This window comes from Pleurodeles waltl, chromosome 10 (assembly GCF_031143425.1).
Source record: "Pleurodeles waltl isolate 20211129_DDA chromosome 10, aPleWal1.hap1.20221129, whole genome shotgun sequence".
Classification (NCBI taxonomy): Eukaryota; Metazoa; Chordata; class Amphibia; order Caudata; family Salamandridae; genus Pleurodeles; species Pleurodeles waltl.
In genome coordinates, this window is record NC_090449.1 from 498,785,170 (window position 1) to 498,806,654 (window position 21,485).

At 46.9% G+C, this 21,485-nt stretch overlaps 1 protein-coding gene across 5 annotated transcripts in view; it reads left to right on the forward strand.

The window, feature by feature from the left end:
* Positions 1 to 21,485, forward strand: part of SMARCC1 (SWI/SNF related BAF chromatin remodeling complex subunit C1) — an 845,345-nt gene that overhangs the window by 238,630 nt on the left and 585,230 nt on the right. For all 5 annotated transcript variants that reach the window (XM_069210868.1, XM_069210871.1, XM_069210870.1 and 2 more), the window contains exon 11: positions 11,712 to 11,836. In XM_069210868.1, coding sequence (XP_069066969.1) covers positions 11,712 to 11,836 — 125 coding nt within the window. The remainder of the gene's footprint in view (positions 1 to 11,711; positions 11,837 to 21,485) is intronic.

Genomic DNA, 21,485 nt, shown 5'->3' on the forward strand with positions numbered 1-21,485 from the left:
CTGAGGGTGAAATTTCTGTGTGGACTTGTGTCCCCCCCGGTGCCCTACAAAACCCCCCTGGTCTGCCCTCCGAAGACGCGGGTACTTACCTGCAAGCAGACCGGAACCGGGGCACCCCCTTCTCTCCATTCTAGCCTATGTGTTTTGGGCACCACTTTGAACTCTGCACCTGACCGGCCCTGAGCTGCTGGTGTGGTGACTTTGGGGTTGCTCTGAACCCCCAACGGTGGGCTACCTTGGACCAAGAACTGAACCCTGTAAGTGTCTTACTTACCTGGTAAAACTAATCAAAACTTACCTCCCCTAGGAACTGTGAAAATTGCACTAAGTGTCCACTTTTAAAACAGCTATTTGTCAATAACTTGAAAAGTATACATGCAATTTTGATGATTTGAAGTTCCTAAAGTACTTACCTGCAATACCTTTCGAATGAGATATTACATGTAGAATTTGAACCTGTGGTTCTTAAAATAAACTAAGAAAAGATATTTTTCTATATAAAAACCTATTGGCTGGATTTGTCTCTGAGTGTGTGTACCTCATTTATTGTCTAGGTGTATGTACAACAAATGCTTAACACTACTCCTTGGATAAGCCTACTGCTCGACCACACTACCACAAAATAGAGCATTAGTATTATCTATTTTTACCACTATTTTACCTCTAAGGGGAACCCTTGGACTCTGTGCATGCTATTCCTTACTTTGAAATAGCACATACAGAGCCAACTTCCTACATTGGTGGATCAGCGGTGGGGTACAAGACTTTGCATTTGCTGGACTACTCAGCCAATACCTGATCACACGACAAATTCCAAAATTGTCATTAGAAATTGATTTTTGCAATTTGAAAAGTTTTCTAAATTCTTAAAAGACCTGCTAGGGCCTTGTGTTAGATCCTGTTTAGCATTTCTTTTAGAGTTTAAAAGTTTGTAAAAGTTTGAATTAGATTCTAGAACCAGTTTTAGTTTCTTAAAAAGTATTCCAACTTTTAGAAGCATAATGTCTAGCACAGATGTGAATGTGGTGGAACTCGACACCACACCTTACCTCCATCTACAGATGAGAGAGCTAAGGTCACTCTGTAAACTAAAGAAAATAGCAATGGGCCCCAAACCTACCAAAGTACAGCTCCAGGAGCTTTTGGCAGAGTTTGAAAAGGCCAACCCCTCTGAGGATGGCAACTCAGAGGATGAAGATAGTGACTTGGAGGGAAATTCCCCCCCTCCAGTCCTACTTAGGGAGAGCAGGGCTTCTCAAGCCCTGACTCCACAAATAATAGTCAGAGATGCTGGTTCCCTCACAGGAGGGACCAACAACTCTGAAATCACTGAGGATAACTCCAGTGAAGAGGACATCCAGTTAGCCAGGATGGCCAAAAGGTTGGCTTTGGAAAGACAGATCCTAGCCATAGAGAGGGAAAGACAAGAGATGGGCCTAGGACCCATCAATGGTGGCAGCAACATAAATAGGGTCAGAGATTCTCCTGACATGTTGAAAATCCCCAAAGGGATTGTAACTAAATATGAAGATGGTGATGACATCACCAAATGGTTCACAGCTTTTGAGAGGGCTTGTGTAACCAGAAAAGTGAACAGATCTCACTGGGGTGCTCTCCTTTGGGAAATGTTCACAGGAAAGTGTAGGGATAGACTCCTCACACTCTCTGGACAAGATGCAGAATCTTATGACCTCATGAAGGGTACCCTGATTGAGGGCTTTGGATTCTCCACTGAGGAGTACAGGATTAGGTTCAGGGGGGCTCAAAAATCCTCGAGCCAGACCTGGGTTGACTTTGTTGACTACTCAGTGAAAACACTAGATGGTTGGATTCAAGGCAGTGGTGTAAGTAATTATGATGGGCTGTACAATTTATTTGTGAAAGAACACCTGTTAAGTAATTGTTTCAATGATAAACTGCATCAGCATCTGGTAGACCTAGGACCAATTTCTCCCCAAGAATTGGGAAAGAAGGCGGACCATTGGGTCAAGACAAGGGTGTCCAAGACTTCAACAGGGGGTGACCAAAAGAAAGGGGTCACAAAGACTCCCCAGCAGAAGGGTGATGAGACAACCAAAACTAAAAATAGTAAAGAGTCTTCTACAGGCCCCCAAAAACCTGCACAGGAGGGTGGGCCCAGAGCCTCTTCACAAAACAATGGGTACAAGGGTAAAAACTTTGATCCCAAAAAGGCCTGGTGTCATAGCTGTAAACAGCATGGACACCAAACTGGAGACAAGGCCTGTCCCAAGAAAGGTTCCACTCCAAACTCCCATCCAGGTAACACTGGTATGGCTAGTCTCCAAGTGGGATCAACAGTGTGCCCAGAGCAAATCAGGGTCCACACTGAAGCTACTCTAGTTTCTGAGGGTGGGGTGGATTTAGCCACACTAGCTGTCTGGCCGCCTAACATGCAAAAATACAGACAGCAACTCTTAATTAATGGGACTAGAATAGAGGGCCTGAGGGATACAGGTGCCAGTGTCACCATGGTGACAGAGAAACTGGTTTCCCCTGGCCAATACCTGACTGGAAAAACTTACACAGTCACCAACGCTGACAATCAGAGAAAAGTACATCCCATGGCAATGGTTACTTTAGAATGGGGAGGGGTCAATGGCCTGAAACAGGTGGTGGTCTCCTCAAATATCCCAGTGGACTGTCTGCTTGGAAATGACCTGGAGTCCTCAGCATGGGCTGAGGTAGAGCTAAAAACCCATGCAGCAATGCTGGGTATCCCTGAACTGGTGTGTGTGAAAACAAGAGCACAATGCAAGGCACAGGGTGAAAAAGTAGAGCTGGAGTCTGGAAAAATGGCCCAGCCTACCAAGAGAACAGGAAAGTCAGTTGGGAAACCAACTGCAACACAGCAAAAGAAAGGGAACCTCTCTTCTCAGGAAGAAGTTCTGCCCTCTGAGGGAACTGAGCCTTTGGAGCTTGAACCTTATCAGGTTGAGCTCTTAGGCCCAGGGGGACCCTCAAGGGAAGAGCTGTGTAAGGGACAAGAAACCTGTCCCTCTCTTGAAGGCCTTAGGCAGCAAGCTGCTGAAGAGTCCAAAGGCAAGAAAAATGGAACACATAGGGTCTATTGGGAAGATGGGCTCCTGTACACTGAGGCCAGAGACCCCAAACCTGGTGCCACTAGGAGAGTGGTAGTGCCTCAGCTGTTCAGAGAGTTCATCCTAACATTGGCCCATGACATTCCCCTTGCTGGACATTTGGGACAAACCAAGACGTGGGAGAGGTTAGTCAACCACTTCTACTGGCCCAATATGTCCAACATGGTTAAGGAGTTTTGCCTCTCCTGCCCCACCTGTCAAGCCAGTGGTAAGACAGGTGGGCATCCAAAGGCCCCCCTCATTCCACTTCCAGTGGTGGGGGTGCCCTTTGAAAGAGTGGGTGTGGACATAGTTGGTCCACTGGAACCTCCCACAGCCTCAGGAAATATGTATATCCTGGTAGTAGTGGATCATGCTACCAGGTATCCTGAAGCTATTCCCCTTAGGTCGACTACTGCCCCTGCAGTAGCCAAGGCCCTCATTGGTATCTTTACCAGAGTGGGTTTCCCTAAGGAGGTGGTGTCTGACAGAGGTACCAACTTCATGTCAGCATACCTAAAGCACATGTGGAATGAGTGTGGAGTGACTTATAAATTCACTACTCCATACCATCCACAAACTAATGGCTTGGTTGAGAGATTCAACAAGACATTAAAGGGCATGATCATGGGGCTCCCAGAAAAACTCAAAAGGAGATGGGATGTCCTCCTGCCATGTCTGCTTTTCGCTTACAGGGAGGTACCACAGAAGGGAGTAGGGTTCTCACCCTTTGAACTTCTGTTTGGTCATCCTGTAAGGGGACCACTTGCCCTTGTTAAAGAAGGCTGGGAGAGACCTCTCCATGAGCCTAAACAGGACATAGTGGACTATGTACTTGGCCTTCGCTCTAGAATGGCAGAGTACATGGAAAAGGCAACCAAAAACCTTGAGGCCAGCCAACAGCTCCAGAAGTTTTGGTATGACCAAAAGGCTGCACTGGTTGAGTTCCAACCAGGGCAGAAAGTCTGGGTTCTGGAGCCTGTGGCTCCCAGGGCACTCCAGGACAAATGGAGTGGCCCTTACCCAGTACTAGAGAGGAAGAGTCAGGTCACCTACTTGGTGGACCTGGGCACAAGCAGGAGCCCCAAAAGGGTGATCCATGTAAACCGCCTTAAGCTCTTCCACGACAGGGCTGATGTCAATCTGTTGATGGTAACAGATGAGGATCAGGAGGCAGAGAGTGAACCTCTCCCTGATCTTCTGTCATCAGACCCAAAAGATGGTACAGTAGATGGAGTGATCTACTCAGACACCCTCTCTGGCCAACAGCAAGCTGATTGTAGGAGAGTCCTACAACAGTTTCCTGAACTCTTCTCCTTAACCCCTGGTCAGACACACCTGTGTACCCATGATGTGGACACAGGAGACAGCATGCCTGTCAAGAACAAAATCTTTAGACAATCTGACCATGTTAAAGAAAGCATCAAGGTGGAAGTCCACAAGATGCTGGAATTGGGAGTCATTGAGCGCTCTGACAGCCCCTGGGCTAGCCCAGTGGTCTTAGTCCCCAAACCTCACACCAAAGATGGAAAGAAAGAGATGAGGTTTTGTGTGGACTACAGAGGGCTCAATTCTGTCACCAAGACAGATGCTCATCCAATTCCAAGAGCTGATGAGCTCATTGATAAATTAGGTGCTGCCAAATTTCTAAGTACCTTTGACTTGACAGCAGGGTACTGGCAAATAAAAATGGCACCTGGAGCAAAAGAAAAGACAGCATTCTCCACACCTGATGGGCATTATCAGTTTACTGTTATGCCCTTTGGTTTAAAGAATGCCCCTGCCACCTTCCAAAGGTTGGTGAATCAAGTCCTTGCTGGCTTGGAGTCCTTTAGCACAGCTTATCTTGATGATATTGCTGTCTTTAGCTCCACCTGGCAGGATCACCTGGTCCACCTGAGGAAGGTTTTGAAGGCTCTGCAATCTGCAGGCCTCTCTATCAAGGCATCTAAATGCCAGATAGGGCAGGGAACTGTGGTTTACTTGGGACACCTTGTAGGTGGAGGCCAAGTTCAGCCACTCCAACCCAAGATCCAGACTATTCTGGACTGGGTAGCTCCAAAAACCCAGACTCAAGTCAGGGCATTCCTTGGCTTGACTGGGTACTACAGGAGGTTTGTGAAGGGATATGGATCCATTGTGACAGCCCTCACTGAGCTCACCTCCAAGAAAATGCCCAAGAAAGTGAACTGGACTGTGGACTGCCAACAGGCCTTTGACACCCTGAAACAGGCAATGTGCTCAGCACCAGTTCTCAAAGCTCCAGATTATTCTAAGCAGTTCATTGTGCAGACTGATGCCTCTGAACATGGGATAGGGGCAGTTTTGTCCCAAACAAATGATGATGGCCTTGACCAGCCTGTTGCTTTCATTAGCAGGAGGTTACTCCCCAGGGAGCAGCGTTGGAGTGCCATTGAGAGGGAGGCCTTTGCTGTGGTTTGGTCCCTGAAGAAGCTGAGACCATACCTCTTTGGGACTCACTTCCTAGTTCAAACTGACCACAGACCTCTCAAATGGCTGATGCAAATGAAAGGTGAAAATCCTAAACTGTTGAGGTGGTCCATCTCCCTACAGGGAATGGACTTTATAGTGGAACACAGACCTGGGACTGCCCATGCCAATGCAGATGGCCTTTCCAGGTTCTTCCACTTAGAAAATGAAGACTCTCTTGGGAAAGGTTAGTCTCATCCTCTTTCGTTTGGGGGGGGGTTGTGTAAGGAAATGCCTCCTTGGCATGGTTGCCCCCTGACTTTTTGCCTTTGCTGATGCTATGTTTACAATTGAAAGTGTGCTGAGGCCTGCTAACCAGGCCCCAGCACCAGTGTTCTTTCCCTAACCTGTACTTTTGTATCCACAATTGGCAGACCCTGGCATCCAGATAAGTCCCTTGTAACTGGTACTTCTAGTACCAAGGGCCCTGATGCCAAGGAAGGTCTCTAAGGGCTGCAGCATGTCTTATGCCACCCTGGAGACCTCTCACTCAGCACAGACACACTGCTTACCAGCTTGTGTGTGCTAGTGAGGACAAAACGAGTAAGTCGACATGGCACTCCCCTCAGGGTGCCATGCCAGCCTCTCACTGCCTATGCAGTATAGGTAAGACACCCCTCTAGCAGGCCTTACAGCCCTAAGGCAGGGTGCACTATACCATAGGTGAGGGTACCAGTGCATGAGCATGGTACCCCTACAGTGTCTAAACAAAACCTTAGACATTGTAAGTGCAGGGTAGCCATAAGAGTATATGGTCTGGGAGTCTGTCAAACACGAACTCCACAGCACCATAATGGCTACACTGAAAACTGGGAAGTTTGGTATCAAACTTCTCAGCACAATAAATGCACACTGATGCCAGTGTACATTTTATTGTAAAATACACCCCAGAGGGCACCTTAGAGGTGCCCCCTGAAACTTAACCGACTATCTGTGTAGGCTGACTAGTTTTAGCAGCCTGCCACAAACCGAGACATGTTGCTGGCCCCATGGGGAGAGTGCCTTTGTCACTCTGAGGCCAGTAACAAAGCCTGCACTGGGTGGAGATGCTAACACCTCTCCCAGGCAGGAATTGTCACACCTGGCGGTGAGCCTCAAAGGCTCACCTCCTTTGTGCCAACCCAGCAGGACACTCCAGCTAGTGGAGTTGCCCGCCCCCTCCGGCCAGGCCCCACTTTTGGCGGCAAGGCCGGAGAAAATAATGAGAATAACAAGGAGGAGTCACTGGCCAGTCAGGACAGCCCCTAAGGTGTCCTGAGCTGAGGTGACTCTAACTTTTAGAAATCCTCCATCTTGCAGATGGAGGATTCCCCCAATAGGGTTAGGATTGTGACCCCCTCCCCTTGGGAGGAGGCACAAAGAGGGTGTACCCACCCTCAGGGCTAGTAGCCATTGGCTACTAACCCCCCAGACCTAAACACGCCCTTAAATTTAGTATTTAAGGGCTACCCTGAACCCTAGAAAATTAGATTCCTGCAACAAGAAGGACTGCCCAGCTGAAAACCCCTGCAGCGGAAGACCAGAAGACGACAACTGCCTTGGCTCCAGAAACTCACCGGCCTGTCTCCTGCCTTCCAAAGATCCTGCTCCAGCGACGCCTTCCGAAGGGACCAGCGACCTCGACATCCTCTGAGGACTGCCCCTGCTTCGAAAAGACAAGAAACTCCCGAGGACAGCGGACCTGCTCCAAGAAAGGCTGCAACCTTGTTTCCAGCAGCTTTAAAGAACCCTGCAAGCTCCCCGCAAGAAGCGTGAGACTTGCAACACTGCACCCGGCGACCCCGACTCGGCTGGTGGAGACCCGACACCTCAGGAGGGACCCCAGGACTACTCTGATACTGTGAGTACCAAAACCTGTCCCCCCTGAGCCCCCACAGCGCCGCCTGCAGAGGGAATCCCGAGGCTTCCCCTGACCGCGACTCTTTGAATCTAAAGTCCCGACGCCTGGGAGAGACCCTGCACCCGCAGCCCCCAGGACCTGAAGGACCGGACTTTCACTGGAGAAGTGACCCCCAGGAGTCCCTCTCCCTTGCCCAAGTGGAGGTTTCCCCGAGGAACCCCCCCCTTGCCTGCCTGCAGCGCTGGAGAGATCCCGAGATCTCTCATAGACTAACATTGCGAACCCGACGCTTGTTTCTACGCTGCACCCGGCCGCCCCCGCGCCGCTGAGGGTGAAATTTCTGTGTGGACTTGTGTCCCCCCCGGTGCCCTACAAAACCCCCCTGGTCTGCCCTCCGAAGACGCGGGTACTTACCTGCAAGCAGACCGGAACCGGGGCACCCCCTTCTCTCCATTCTAGCCTATGTGTTTTGGGCACCACTTTGAACTCTGCACCTGACCGGCCCTGAGCTGCTGGTGTGGTGACTTTGGGGTTGCTCTGAACCCCCAACGGTGGGCTACCTTGGACCAAGAACTGAACCCTGTAAGTGTCTTACTTACCTGGTAAAACTAATCAAAACTTACCTCCCCTAGGAACTGTGAAAATTGCACTAAGTGTCCACTTTTAAAACAGCTATTTGTCAATAACTTGAAAAGTATACATGCAATTTTGATGATTTGAAGTTCCTAAAGTACTTACCTGCAATACCTTTCGAATGAGATATTACATGTAGAATTTGAACCTGTGGTTCTTAAAATAAACTAAGAAAAGATATTTTTCTATATAAAAACCTATTGGCTGGATTTGTCTCTGAGTGTGTGTACCTCATTTATTGTCTATGTGTATGTACAACAAATGCTTAACACTACTCCTTGGATAAGCCTACTGCTCGACCACACTACCACAAAATAGAGCATTAGTATTATCTATTTTTACCACTATTTTACCTCTAAGGGGAACCCTTGGACTCTGTGCATGCTATTCCTTACTTTGAAATAGCACATACAGAGCCAACTTCCTACACCGCGTCTTCGGAGGGCAGACCAGGGGGGTTTTGTAGGGCACCGGGGGGGACACAAGTCCACACAAAAAGTACACCCTCAGCGGCACTGGGGCGGCCGGGTGCAGTGTAGAAACAAGCGTCTGGTTTTCAATGGAAATCAATGAGAGATCAAGGGATCTCTTCAGCGTTGCAGGCAGGCAAGGGGGGGGCTCCTCGGGGTAGCCACCACCTGGGCAAGGGAGAGGGCTTCCTGGGGGTCACTCCTGCACAGGAGTTCCGTTCCTTTAGGTGCTGGGGGCTGCGGGTGCAGGGTCTTTTCCAGCCGTTGGGAAATGGAGTTCAGGCAGTCGCGGTCAGGGGAGCCTCGGGATTCCCTCTGCAGGCGTCGCTGTGGGGGCTCAGGGGGGACAACTTTGGTTACTCACAGTCTTGGAGTCGCCGGAAGGTCCTCCCTGAGGTGTTGGTTCTCCACCAGTCGAGTCGGGGTCGCCGGGTGCAGTGTTGCAAGTCTCACGCTTCTTGCGGGGAGTTGCAGGGGTCTTTAAATCTGCTACTTGAAACAAAGTTGCAGTTCTTTTGGAGCAGGGCCGCTGTCCTCTGGAGTTTCTTGTCTCTCGAAGCAGGGCAGTCCTCAGAGGATTCAGAGGTCGCTGGTCCCTTGGAAAGCGTCGCTGGAGCAGGTTTCTTTGGAAGGCAGGAGACAGGCCGGTGAGTCTGGGGCCAAAGCAGTTGGTGTCTTCTGTTCTTCCTCTGCAGGGATTTTTCAGCTCAGCAGTCCTCTTCTTCTTGTAGTTTCAGGAATCTAAATTCTTAGGTTCAGGGAAGCCCTTAAATACTAAATTTAAGGGCGTGTTTAGGTCTGGGGGTTAGTAGCCAATGGCTACTAGCCCTGAGGGTGGGTACACCCTCTTTGTGCCTCCTCCCAAGGGGAGGGGGGTCACATCCCTAATCCTATTGGGGGGATCCTCCTTCTACAAGATGGAGGATTTCAAAAAGTTAGTCACCTCAGCTCAGGACACCTTAGGGGCTGTCCTGACTGGCCAGTGACTCCTCCTTGTTTTTCTCATTATTTTCTCCGGCCTTGCCGCCAAAAGTGGGGGCCGTGGCCGGAGGGGGCGGGCAACTCCACTAGCTGGAGTGTCCTGCGGTGCTGGCACAAAGGGGTGAGCCTTTGAGGCTCACCGCCAGGTGTGACAGCTCCTGCCTGGGGGAGGTGTTAGCATCTCCACCCAGTGCAGGCTTTGTTACTGGCCTCAGAGTGGGGCCAGCAACATGTCTCGGTTGTGGCAGGCTGCTGGAAGCAGTCAGCCTACACAGATAGTCGGTTAAGGTTTCCTCTGGGGTGTATTTCACAATAAAATGTACACTGGCATCAGTGATACCAAACTTCCCAGTTTTCAGTGTAGCCATTAGGGTGCTGTGGAGTTCGTGTAAAACAGACTCCCAGACCATATACTCTTATGGCTACCCTGCACTTACAATGTCTAAGGTATTGCTTAGACACTGTAGGGGCACGGTGCTCATGCACTGGTGCCCTCACCTATGGTATAGTGCACCCTGCCTTAGGGCTGTAAGGCCTGCTAGAGGGGTGACTTGTCTATACCTGCATAGGCAGTGAGGCTGGCATGGCACCCTGAGGGGAGTGCCATGTCGACTTACTCGTTTTGTTCTCACCAGCACACACAAGCTGGCAAGCAGGGTGTCTGTGCTGAGTGAGGGGTCTCCAGGGTGGCATAAGATATGCTGCAGCCCTTAGAGACCTTCCTTGGCATCAGGGCCCTTGGTACCAGGGGTACCATTTACAAGGGACTTATCTGGATGCCAGGGTGTGCCAATTGTGGATACAAAAGTACAGGTTAGGGAAAGAACACTGGTGCTGGGGCCTGGTTAGCAGGCCTCAGCACACTTTCAATTCAAAACATAGCATCAGCAAAGGCAAAAAGTCAGGGAGTAACCATGCCAAGGAGGCATTTCCTTACAGTGGTCATGTGTGATGATTGGTGGGGTCTACGTCTAAGAGCTCCGCAAGCTGGTTTTCTCTGTGTTTTCGGTAAGCTGACTGTCCATATCAAACATAATGGTCGTCAAGTATGCCATTCCACTCTCAGTGAAACTATGCGCCTGGTGAGTGTGTGAGCATTGCCATTCCCTTCCCTTCACCACGGGTTGGTTCTCCCTGCCCGGAGTCAAACTAATCCATTACCAATTTGCAGTGATGATGACAACAAGAGCAGATAAAGGGCAAAGTCCATACCCAATGCACATCTCTAGAAGAACCTGTCTGATTTTAAAACATTTGTAATTAACTTTCACACCCTAATTGTTCTGGCAGTAATGGCATATGAAGTCTTGCTTGGGTGCAGGTCTTAAACACCAGCCCTGCTTGGTCCTGGTTGGGTAATTGACTCCTGAGGATTTTTCTGTGGCTGGAAAAACGTGATCATGATGACTGGTTTTCAGAATACGTAACCCTAAAGAGTAAAGTGTGCACCAGCTTAATAAGTATTGGTTCACTTAAAGAAAACAAGAACTATCAGTTAGCCCCTGAAGTGGGAGTGGTCTACCATTGCATGTGTTATTTTTGAACTGTTTATCCCCCCCCAAACTCCCCTCCTTCCTCCTCTTCCATCGCAAAACCAGTAGAAAAAAACAGAGGCCATTGCTAGGTGTCATTTTTGCTGATGTTTTCTGGGTTACAGGATTTTGGGAGGGAGGGGCAAGCATGATGTTTATTCTAGCACAGGATAACATTAGTCATAGGCCTCTCAGCTTCTGTTCTTTTATGTATATTGTAGAGTTAACCTTTTTATCTTAGCTGTTTGTCTTCTTTATCTAAAGTAAACCAGAACATTGATGTTGGAGAGCATTATTCACTGTTGCCCAATATGTGTCTCTGTAACCCCTTCCACCTCTTTGAATAAGGCATGACTTCCCTCCCTGCAACTGTTAGAGGGGCAAGTGCCCAAAATTAGTAACTTGGTTTGCATTTTGAAGAGCATTAGTGTAGTGGCTCTGGGAAACCAGTGGACATAACTAATCAACCAAGATATGTAATCAACTTCTGATTCCCCAGGGCCCCAAGAAAAGTTGCAGCATCTTTATTCAACCAGTTGTTTAGTGTCCCATTGTGTCATTAGTTCTAGAACTAATTGTATAATGTAGGTTTAGAGGAGAGATTCTGTGGTTGGTGATTATGTGGAGGAGTGTAAACTCAAGTACATCTAATTTTCTTGAAATACAGTCAAGGTGCGCTCTATGGAAAGAGACGAGGGGTGAAAGAAGAAGATGAGCAAGATGATCTTACCAAGGATATGGAGGATCCAACACCGGTGCCCAACATCGAAGAAGTGGTACTTCCTAAAAACGGTAACTGTTTGTGTGCTATCGTGAAACCCTTTGCCTGATTCAATCCCCTCAGATCCTTTATCACAGATAAGTTAAGGACAAGTGTTTTCACAGTTGTTAGTTTTTTTTTAATGCATTTAATGTAGATCAGATTTTTGGGGATTATAAACTCCTGGCATTCTTGTTGACTACCACAAGTCTCCTCTTGAAGAATGTTTTTGCATCATCCTTGAAACTGGAGCCATATCTGCTATTGCAGATTTTTTTTTTATATTGTTGAAACTTTACTCTTCCCGAGTGTCTGTAGTATTTTTTTTGCCATTTTTCATGTTTAAAATAGCATAGATCAGTCTTCAATACTGGGGGCCTATAAATAGCCTAGGTTTTGTCATTGATGAAGTGGTTTACTCTGTTTTTGTTTTTTGGATGAATATTTTTTGTAATTACAATCTTTGGTTTGAAGAAACTGTTTTACTTTAAACATGCCTCACTTTCACAAATGCCAATACCTTGATCCCCCAGTCCCAGAGGATGTTACTTTTAGGTCTGACGTAGAGGTGGCTTTAGCAGGTAAATTCTCATGTTATCAAAAAAATGAATAAGCAAACAATTAATGTACGTTTGGTTCAGCCCTCTTCTTCTACTAGCCTGTTCCTCTTTTGCTTACACCCGCTACACCATAAGGCATGGGGCAGTGATTTAGCTCAAATCAGCAATTGGCTTTATTGGCCTGCGTGTAACGGCATATGCAAATCTGCCTAAAAGGAAGTGCAGTTAAAAGCCAGGTTTTTGTAGTTCAGTACATTTGTTTGCCAATTGTTTCCAGTCTTCTTTATTTATTGTTTTTAGTCACCTTTTTTAATCTGTCAGGTTACTGTACTTCCAAACAAATAGTACTTATTAATCCCTGCACCCATCTCTGTGAATTGTATGAAAACAAAAATGGATTTCTGTACCTGCTGTTAGTACCATTGCTTTCTAGGACTTGTAATTTTGTATTAAAATTATACATAGGGGTTCATTTTTCTGTGAAAGGGATTGGATGTTGAATGTGTTCCGTAGACCTCCATGACCTGTACTTTCATGTAACAGTTAACAAGAAGCAAATGAAATGTGTGATATTCGTGGTTCAGTATGTCCATTGGAGGAGAGAATACTATTGTTCCAAAATCAGTGTATCATGCTCAACAGTATCAAGAATCCAGTGGAGCATCTGATAGTATTTATGGGTTTCAGGAGATGAGAGCATGATCGACCAAGCTTCAGTTTAAGTGAACGCTTCATGTTGAGACCTTTACAGTTAACTGGAGCTCAACTGGTGTGGACTGCTTTTTATGGGATAGCTAGGTTAGCCTGCAACTCTAAGAGACGGCCTGATTTTTCAGCTTTTTTTAGTTTTGCATTAAAACCAGACAACAATTGTGACATCATAGAGCAGCAGTATGAATGTTTCCAAACCATTATTGGCATATCGTATAGATCTAGATATATTTTCTTTGCAAATTGTTGTAGCTCAGACAAGTTAGTGTTAGTTGCACCTAAGGAATGTGCTATCTTTCCAGCGTAGCTACCCCCACTTTTTTCCTGATGTCAGTGTGTTTAGATTGTATTTCAATGGGAGGCTGCTAACCAGAACCACAGTGACTGTGCTCTCTCCTCTAAATTTGGTTGCTGGTAAACATTTTACCCCCACAATTGGTATACTGGGGCACCAATGTAAGTCCCTGGTATATGGTACTTAACTACCCAGGGCATTGGTACATCAGGTGGTCCCCTGAGGTGCAGCATATATTGTGCCACCAATGCGGGCCCATGCAAACTGTCTGCAGGCCTGCCATTGCAGCGTGCGTAGAATGGTGCATGCACACTTTATCCACAAGGCTTGCCTTATATCCTGATGACTGTACTTACACTGTAAGCCATCCCTCTGGTAGGCCCTTCAGCCCAAGGGTAGATGCATGTCCCTAAGTGTGAGGGTACCCCTGCATGTGGTGCCCATACAGACCCCAGGCTCCCATTCCTGTACTCTGTAAGTGCGGTGAAGCCATCTTAAGGTATGTAGTGGAAACTGGTCAGCATGACTGGTCCAACTACATAATTGCTACTCCGAACCTAGGCATGTTTGGTATCAAACATGTTGAAATTATGCAACTGCACCGATTCCAGTGCTAGTGCTTGTGACGCTGGAGTATGCACAGCCATGGAGAATGCAGAAATCTTGCAGGAGCTGGAGAAACAATGTTGCAGTTGGAGCCGTCCCAACTGGATGCAGTCTTGTTTCAGTTCCAAAAGCCGGCCAGAAGCAAAATATGTCTTTCAGAGTTACTTTTATGGTCTTGCTCAACTAATCTGAGGACCCAGCCTCGGGGGAGCCCTTAAGTAACCGTAAAAGGGGGTTGGTCACTCTCTGAATTGACTCACCCATCAGAGGGGATTAGCGATATCATCTACCTGGCCTAACCAGTCAGAGGCTTCCCAGGGGCCTCTTCTCTTCTTCTTTCCAAGATGGAAGAGTAAAACATTTTCTAGCATTCACGTTAAGAATTTTTCAATTCTATTAAGGACACAGAGGCGAGGATTATGCTTCTCTTTCTATGCTTTATTTTATAACAGCAGCCAATCAAAATAAAGAACAAGAAAAAAGTACAAATCCCAAGATTTCCATCAACACGTGATGACCATAGAGAAGGAACCCTATAAAACGCTGCCTCACACAATTCCACTCCTTTTTCTTTGCTTAACAGTATTGCAACAAAATAAGTCAATGCAAGTCCAAGAACATGGATCCTCAGAACATCCTGAAGAGGATTAAAAACGACCAACTTGAAAACACAGGAGAATCTCCAACCACACGGAATGTAGAACAACGAATTGAATAAGCGTCCCAATTATTTGTCTTCTGTGCCTGAAAAGATGCAAAAATTCAGGCCATAATAACTGAAACATAATAGATTAAGTTCATACAAATTCACAGGGAGGGAAAAGCACTGAATCATAATAACATGTCAATGAAACTGATTAACAGATAAAACATCATCAGTAAAATACATAATGAAATAAAATACATGGCAACAGTGTGGTGGGATAATCCTCACCTCCATGTCCTTAATAGAATTGAAAAATTCTTAACGAGAATGCTAGAATTGTTTTTATTCTCTGTCAGTACCGGAGGCTCATATTATGCTTGTTTAAAGCTGATCCACCACTACCGATGCAATATCAACAATAGGCTTACAGTAAAAAGATTTCAAAGTAGAGGGAGAAGACCAATCTGCGGTGTAAGGAAATGCCTCCTTGGCATGGTTACCCCCTGACTTTTTGCCTTTGCTGATGTCAAGTTTTGATTTGAAAGTGTGCTGAGGCCTGCTAACCACGCCCCAGCACCAGTGTTCTTTCCCTAACCTGTACTTTTGTTTACACAATTGGCACACCCTGGCATCCAGGTAAGTCCATTGTAACTGGTACCCCTGGTACCAAGGGCCCTGATGCCAGGGAAGGTCTCTAAGGGCTGCAGCATATCCTATGCCACCCTGGGGACCCCTCGCTCAGCACAGACACACTGCTTGCCAGCTTGTGTGTGCTGGTGAGGACCAAACGAGTAAGTCGACATGGCACTCCCCTCAGGGTGCCATGCCAACCTCACACTGCCTATGCAGTATAGATAAGTCACCCCTCTAGCAGGCCTTACAGCCCTAAGGCAGGGTGCACTATACCATAGGTGAGGGCACCAGTGCAAGAGCACTGTGCCCCTACAGTGTCTAAGCCAAACCTTAGACATTGTAAGTGCAGGGTAGCCATAAGAGTATATGGTCTGGGAGTCTGTCAAACACGAACTCCACAGCACCATAATGGCTACACTGAAAACTGGGAAGTTTGGTACCAAACTTCTCAGCACAATAAATGCACACTGATGCCAGTGTACATTTTATTGTTACATACACCCCAGAGGGCACCTTAGATGTGCCCCCTGAAACCTTAACCAACTGCCCGTGTAGGCTGACTGGTTTTAGCAGCCTGCCACACTCGAGACATGTTGCTGGCCACATGGGGAGAGTGCCTTTGTCACTCTGTGGCTAGTAACAAAGCCTGCACTGGGTGGAGATGCTTATCACCTCCCCCTTTCAGGAGCTGTAACACCTGGCGGTGAGCCTCAAAGGCTCACCCCCTTTGTTACAGGACCACAGGGCATTCCAGCTAGTGGAGTTGCCCGCCCCCTCCGGCCACGGCCCCACTTTTGGCGGCAAGGCCGGAGGAGATAATGAGGAAAACAAGGAGGAGTCACTGGCCAGTCAGGACAGCCCCTAAGGCAGTGGTTCCCAAACTTTTTCGACCCGTGGCTCCCTTGACCTATTGGCCATTGGCTGCGGCTCCCTGTTATGTCACTTTTTTTGACGGGTGTGGGGATGTAAGCCAGGATTTGGGAGCACTTCCATTTTTCTTCCTAAAAAATAATTGGGATGAAGCTGATAAAGGGCTTCTGCGATAGGGACTTGTCTTTAGTGGCTTGGAGTATGCACTGCCAGTAATCTGCTGCTGAAGGCCAGTGCACAACATTTTTATCACACTCTTTCTGTCTGCCATTGCGCTTTCTCCTTGTTCCTGGTAAGTTAAAAAAAAAAAAAAAAAAAAAAGCACATTCGTATTTTTGATCTCAGATCCTCCAGCACCACACTTGGAAGTCCCATATATGACAAAAGACCTGATTCAGGCCTCAAGGGGAGAAATACATTCTCCTGATTCTTATTTTTTCAATTTCCCACTTTCCTCTTAAATGTTGACATTTTTGTAATTTCATGATTACCCTCTTTTCTTGAGTAGCTGCAGAACACTGACAGAAGTGACACTCTATCATTGTCCTGATTGGGCCTGACCCTGCCTAAATGGACATACTCTTTATTTATTAGGCAAGACGTCATGTGCTAGTCCAAACCACTCCAGACGCTGACAGCTGTGGCTTCCATAACATCCCCACATGGCATTCCCACATGGGTTACTCAGGGCTGCAAATGCACATTGCAAAACCCTAACAAGTTTGATTTTTGCACTGTGATTCTTTCTTTATCATACTACCGTACGGCTCTGTTCCAAACATAACATCTTTATAATGGAGCCGTATGGTAGTATGAAAGAGAAAGAGTTGCAGTGCTAACAGTGCTTAATTTGAGCCAGTGCTTTCCGCAGGGATTAATTTGAGCAGGTGGTTTCTGGTTTTCTGCATCAGACATTTAGGAAGAGCAAAAGATACATATGGGAAACGTGGAGGTAGAGAAACTAAAAAGCATCACTAAGGGAGAAATTAGAAAGCTGCATGAGTGAGCTGAAGGAGTAGGGAGTGGCTGTAAATGGATTAAAGAGGCCCGAGAAGGCTCGCACATTTAAATGCAGCATCCGCTTGTTTCAAAAGAGAGCTTTCATCACCATCACATTTTTATCTACAAATTAAGCACTGGGTATACAGTGGGGGGCACAGCACTTATTTTTAAGGACTGGCACTTAGGCCCATATTTATGAAACGTTTGTGCTACATTTGCATTATTTTGTGACGCAAAAGCAGTGCAGACTTACAAAATATACTTATATTTTGTGAGTTTGCGCTGCTTTTGCATAAAAAAATGACGCAAATGCGGCACAAACTTTTCATAAATATGGGCCTTAGTTTTCTGCATCAGGCATTTACTGTGAGCAAAGGCACATATGGGAAGGATGAAGAAAAAGGAGGACGTAAAAGCTCCACATTGGGAGAAAGATGCAAGAGTGAGCTGAAGGGGCAGGGAGAGGCTGTAAATGGATTGAAGAGGCCCAAAATGGCTTTAGGATTACTGCTGCCTCAATATTCTGTGCATGCATATTTAACTGCAGCAGCCACATGTTTCAGAGGAGAGCTTTCAGGCATGTTTTTATTTATAAATATTTAAACACTGAGTGGAAACAAATCAAATTTGATGGTTTTTACAATTTACTATGTAACATTGCAAAATCCTAACAAGTTTGATTTATTTCCACTGTGATTCTTTCTTTTTAATACTACTGTTCGGCTCCATTCTAAACGTAACTTGTCCTTAGAATGGAGCCGTACAGTAGTATGAAACAGAAAGAATTGCAGTGCAGATAAATCAAACTTGTTAGGTTTTTGCAATGTTATGATGTCTATTATAAAATCCATCAAGTTTGATTTGTTTCCACTGCAAGTCTTTCTCTGTCATACTACCATGCAGCTTTGTTAGCTGTACCGTAGTATGAAAGAGACTCGCAGTGGAAACAAATCAAACTTGATGGGTTTTACACTTTACAACATAACATTGCAAAACCCTAACAAGTACGGTAGTATGAAAATGAAAGCATTTCAGTGTTCCTTAGAAGTGTGCGGCGCCCCTGGTGAGTTCTGATGGCGCACCAGGGAGCCACGGCGCACACTTTGGGAAACACTGCCCTAAGGCAACCTGAGCTGAAGTGACTCTGACTTTTAGGAATCCTCCATCCCCCAATAGGGATAGGAATGTGACCCCCTCCCCTTGGGAGGAGGCACAAAGAGGGTGTAGCCACCCTCAGGGCTAGTAGCCATTGGCTACTGGCCTCCCTGACCTAAACACACCCCTAAATTCTGTATTTAGGGGCTCCCCTGAACCTAGGAACTCAGATTCCTGCAACCTAAGAAGAAGAGGACTGCTAAGCTGAAAAACCCTGCAGAGAAGACGAAGACACCAACTGCTTTGGCCCCAGCTCTACCGGCCTGTCTCCCCACTTCTAAAGACGCTGCTCCAGCGACGCTTTCCCCAGGGACCAGCGACCTCTGAATCCTCAGAGGACTGCCCTGCTCTAGAAGGAACAAGAAACTCCTGAGAACAGCGGCTCTGTTCACCCAAGACTGCAACTTTGTTTCAAAGGAGCAACTTCAAGACAACTGCGTTTCCCGCCGGAAGCGTGAGACTTGCTACTCTGCACCCGACGTCCCCGGCTCGACTTGTGGAGTAACAACACTTCAGGGAGGACTCCCCGGCGACTACGAGACTGTGAGTAAACAGAGTTGCCCCCCCCCTGAGCCCCCACAGCGACGCCTGCAGAGGGAATCCCGAGGCTCCCCCTGACTGCGACTGCCTGCTTCCCAGATCCCGACGCCTGGTAAAGACTCTGCACCCGCAGCCCCCAGGACCTGAAAGATCGGAACTCCAGTGCAGGAGTGACCCCCAGGAGGCCCTCTCCCTTGCCCAGGTGGTGGCTACCCTGAGGAGCCCCCCCCTTGCCTGCATCGCTGAAGAGACCCCTTGGTCTCCCATTGATTTACATTGGAAACCCGACGTGTGTTTGCACACTGCACCCGGCCGCCCCCGTGCTGCTGAGGGTGGACTTTCTGTGCTAACTTGTGTCCCCCCCGGTGCCCTACAAAACCCCCCTGGTCTGCCCTCCGAAGACGCGGGTACTTACCTGCTGGCAGACTGGAACCGGGGCACCCCCTTCTCCATTGAAGCCTATGCGTTTTGGGCACGACTTTGAACTCTGCACCTGACCGGCCTTGAGCTGCTGGTGTGGTAACTTTGGGGTTGCTCTGAACCCCCAACGGTGGGCTACCTTGGACCCAAACTTGAACCCTGTAGGTGGTTTACTTACCTGCAAAAACTAACTAACTCTTACTCCCCCTAGGAACTGTGAAAATTGCAGTGTCTAGTTTTAAAATAGCTATATGTGATTTATTTGAAAACTGTGTACGCTATTTTGATTATCCATAGTTCCCAAAGTACCTACCTGCAATACCTTTCATTTAAAGTATTAGATGTAAAATTTGAACCTGTGGTTCTTAAAATAAACTAAGAAAATATATTTTTCTATACAAAAACCTATTGGCCTGGAATTGTCTTTGAGTGTGTGTTCCTCATTTATTGCTTGTGTGTGTACAACAAATGCTTAACACTACTCCTTTCATAAGCCTACTGCTCGACCACACTACCACAAAATAGAGCATTAGTATTATCTCTTTTTGCCACTATCTTACCTCTAAGGGGAACCCTTGGACTCTGTGTATACTATTCCTTACTTTGAAATAGTGCATACAGAGCCAACTTCCTACACACTCCATTTACATCAAGCTGAAATTTATGCCAGTTTTTATTAATATTTTGATCTTCAGCCAACACCTGTGGATTCTTCCACAATGCTAACAGTTCCTTATTGAACTTTGCCTTGACATCACTAGTCACCAAATTGCGTGCACTTAAGTCCCACATCCAGAATGAGTCCCACTCATTTGGACGCATTTTGTATCCCTTCACCAGTAATACTTGTTTCAAGTATCCCAGATTCTGCGTGTCTTCGTGACATCCAAAGGAAACTGCGAATCCTTATTCTTACCGGTCAGCTTGCTCTGCTTTTTCTAAGAATAAGATGTTGTGTACAAACTCCTTTGCTTTATGCTAGGCTCAGGAAGAGTCCAACAGGTGTGGCTGAGTCCATGCGGAAAACTTCCAGAATCCACCATTGGATAGGCATACAAGATACTTGAAAACAGTGGTGAACCCTCTTCCATTCACATGTTCATTCATACGCAAGAAAGCGGTAGTGATCCTAATGACCTAAGTGACCTACCCTCACACCAGAACGTCCGGGGCAGCAGTGGGGGTGATCGGGGTGATAACTCACTGTCTACTAACAAGGAAATAAATCAACACTAAGTACCACGTGGTGATATTGAAAATGCTAAAAAGTAGTTGATATGTAAAGTGTGGCAAGACAGTGACAAAATGGAAATCACCCCTGTCAACAATAACAGATACAACGGATTCGAGGAAAATAACCCAGTACAACAATAAAGGCCTTACCTCAAGAGTGGATGCTGACGAGCAACATATGTGATAATGTAATCTAGATCAGTGTCAACGATAGTAAGCAGTACCAAAAAGAATTGTAATCACATTGTATAACATACCCTTGGCACGCATTGAAACACCCAACCGGCAGGCTAACCCATTGGCACATGGTGAGACACTCAACCTTCAGGTGTTATACCCTGGAACCCAGTGCCCTCAGCAGGTCATGCAACCCAACCATGTGTAGACAAATGAGCTCAAGTCAGCAGCACCTGACTCAAAACCCTAGTCACCCTCCCCTTGTAACCGGACAAACCCTGGGGTACAACACAGATACCACAGGCATCCGGAACCTGCCAACACACAACCATCAGGTGCATCCTTGGTATGTAGTAAATTAAGGGGTAGACAAAGGGAACAGACAGTGCCCTTCTATAAATGAGGACACACTGTCCTGTGAAATTGGGTATGAAGCATAGAAATAAGCAAAAATAGGAGTAAGAGATAAGGAGAGAGTACTTACAAGTATTTGCAGTGGACAAGTGGAGATGCAGGTCAGTAAGAGAAGGGAGCAGGAGGCGCCTTCAGTCCATCCGTCCTGTGGGAAGTTAGCAGCAGAGAGTAGCCATAGTTTCACCGTCCACAGTGAAGGATTGCATTCTCTCACTGTAGGAAGTTGGCTCTGTATATACTATCTCAAAGTGAGAGATAGTGTGCACAGAGTCCAAGGGTTCCCCGTAGAGGTTGATAGTGGCAAAATTAGATAATACTAATGCTTTATTTTGTGGTAGTGTGGTCAAGCAGGAGGCTTATCAGAGGGTAGTGTTAAGCATTTGTTTTACACACACAGGCAATAAATGAGGAACACACAC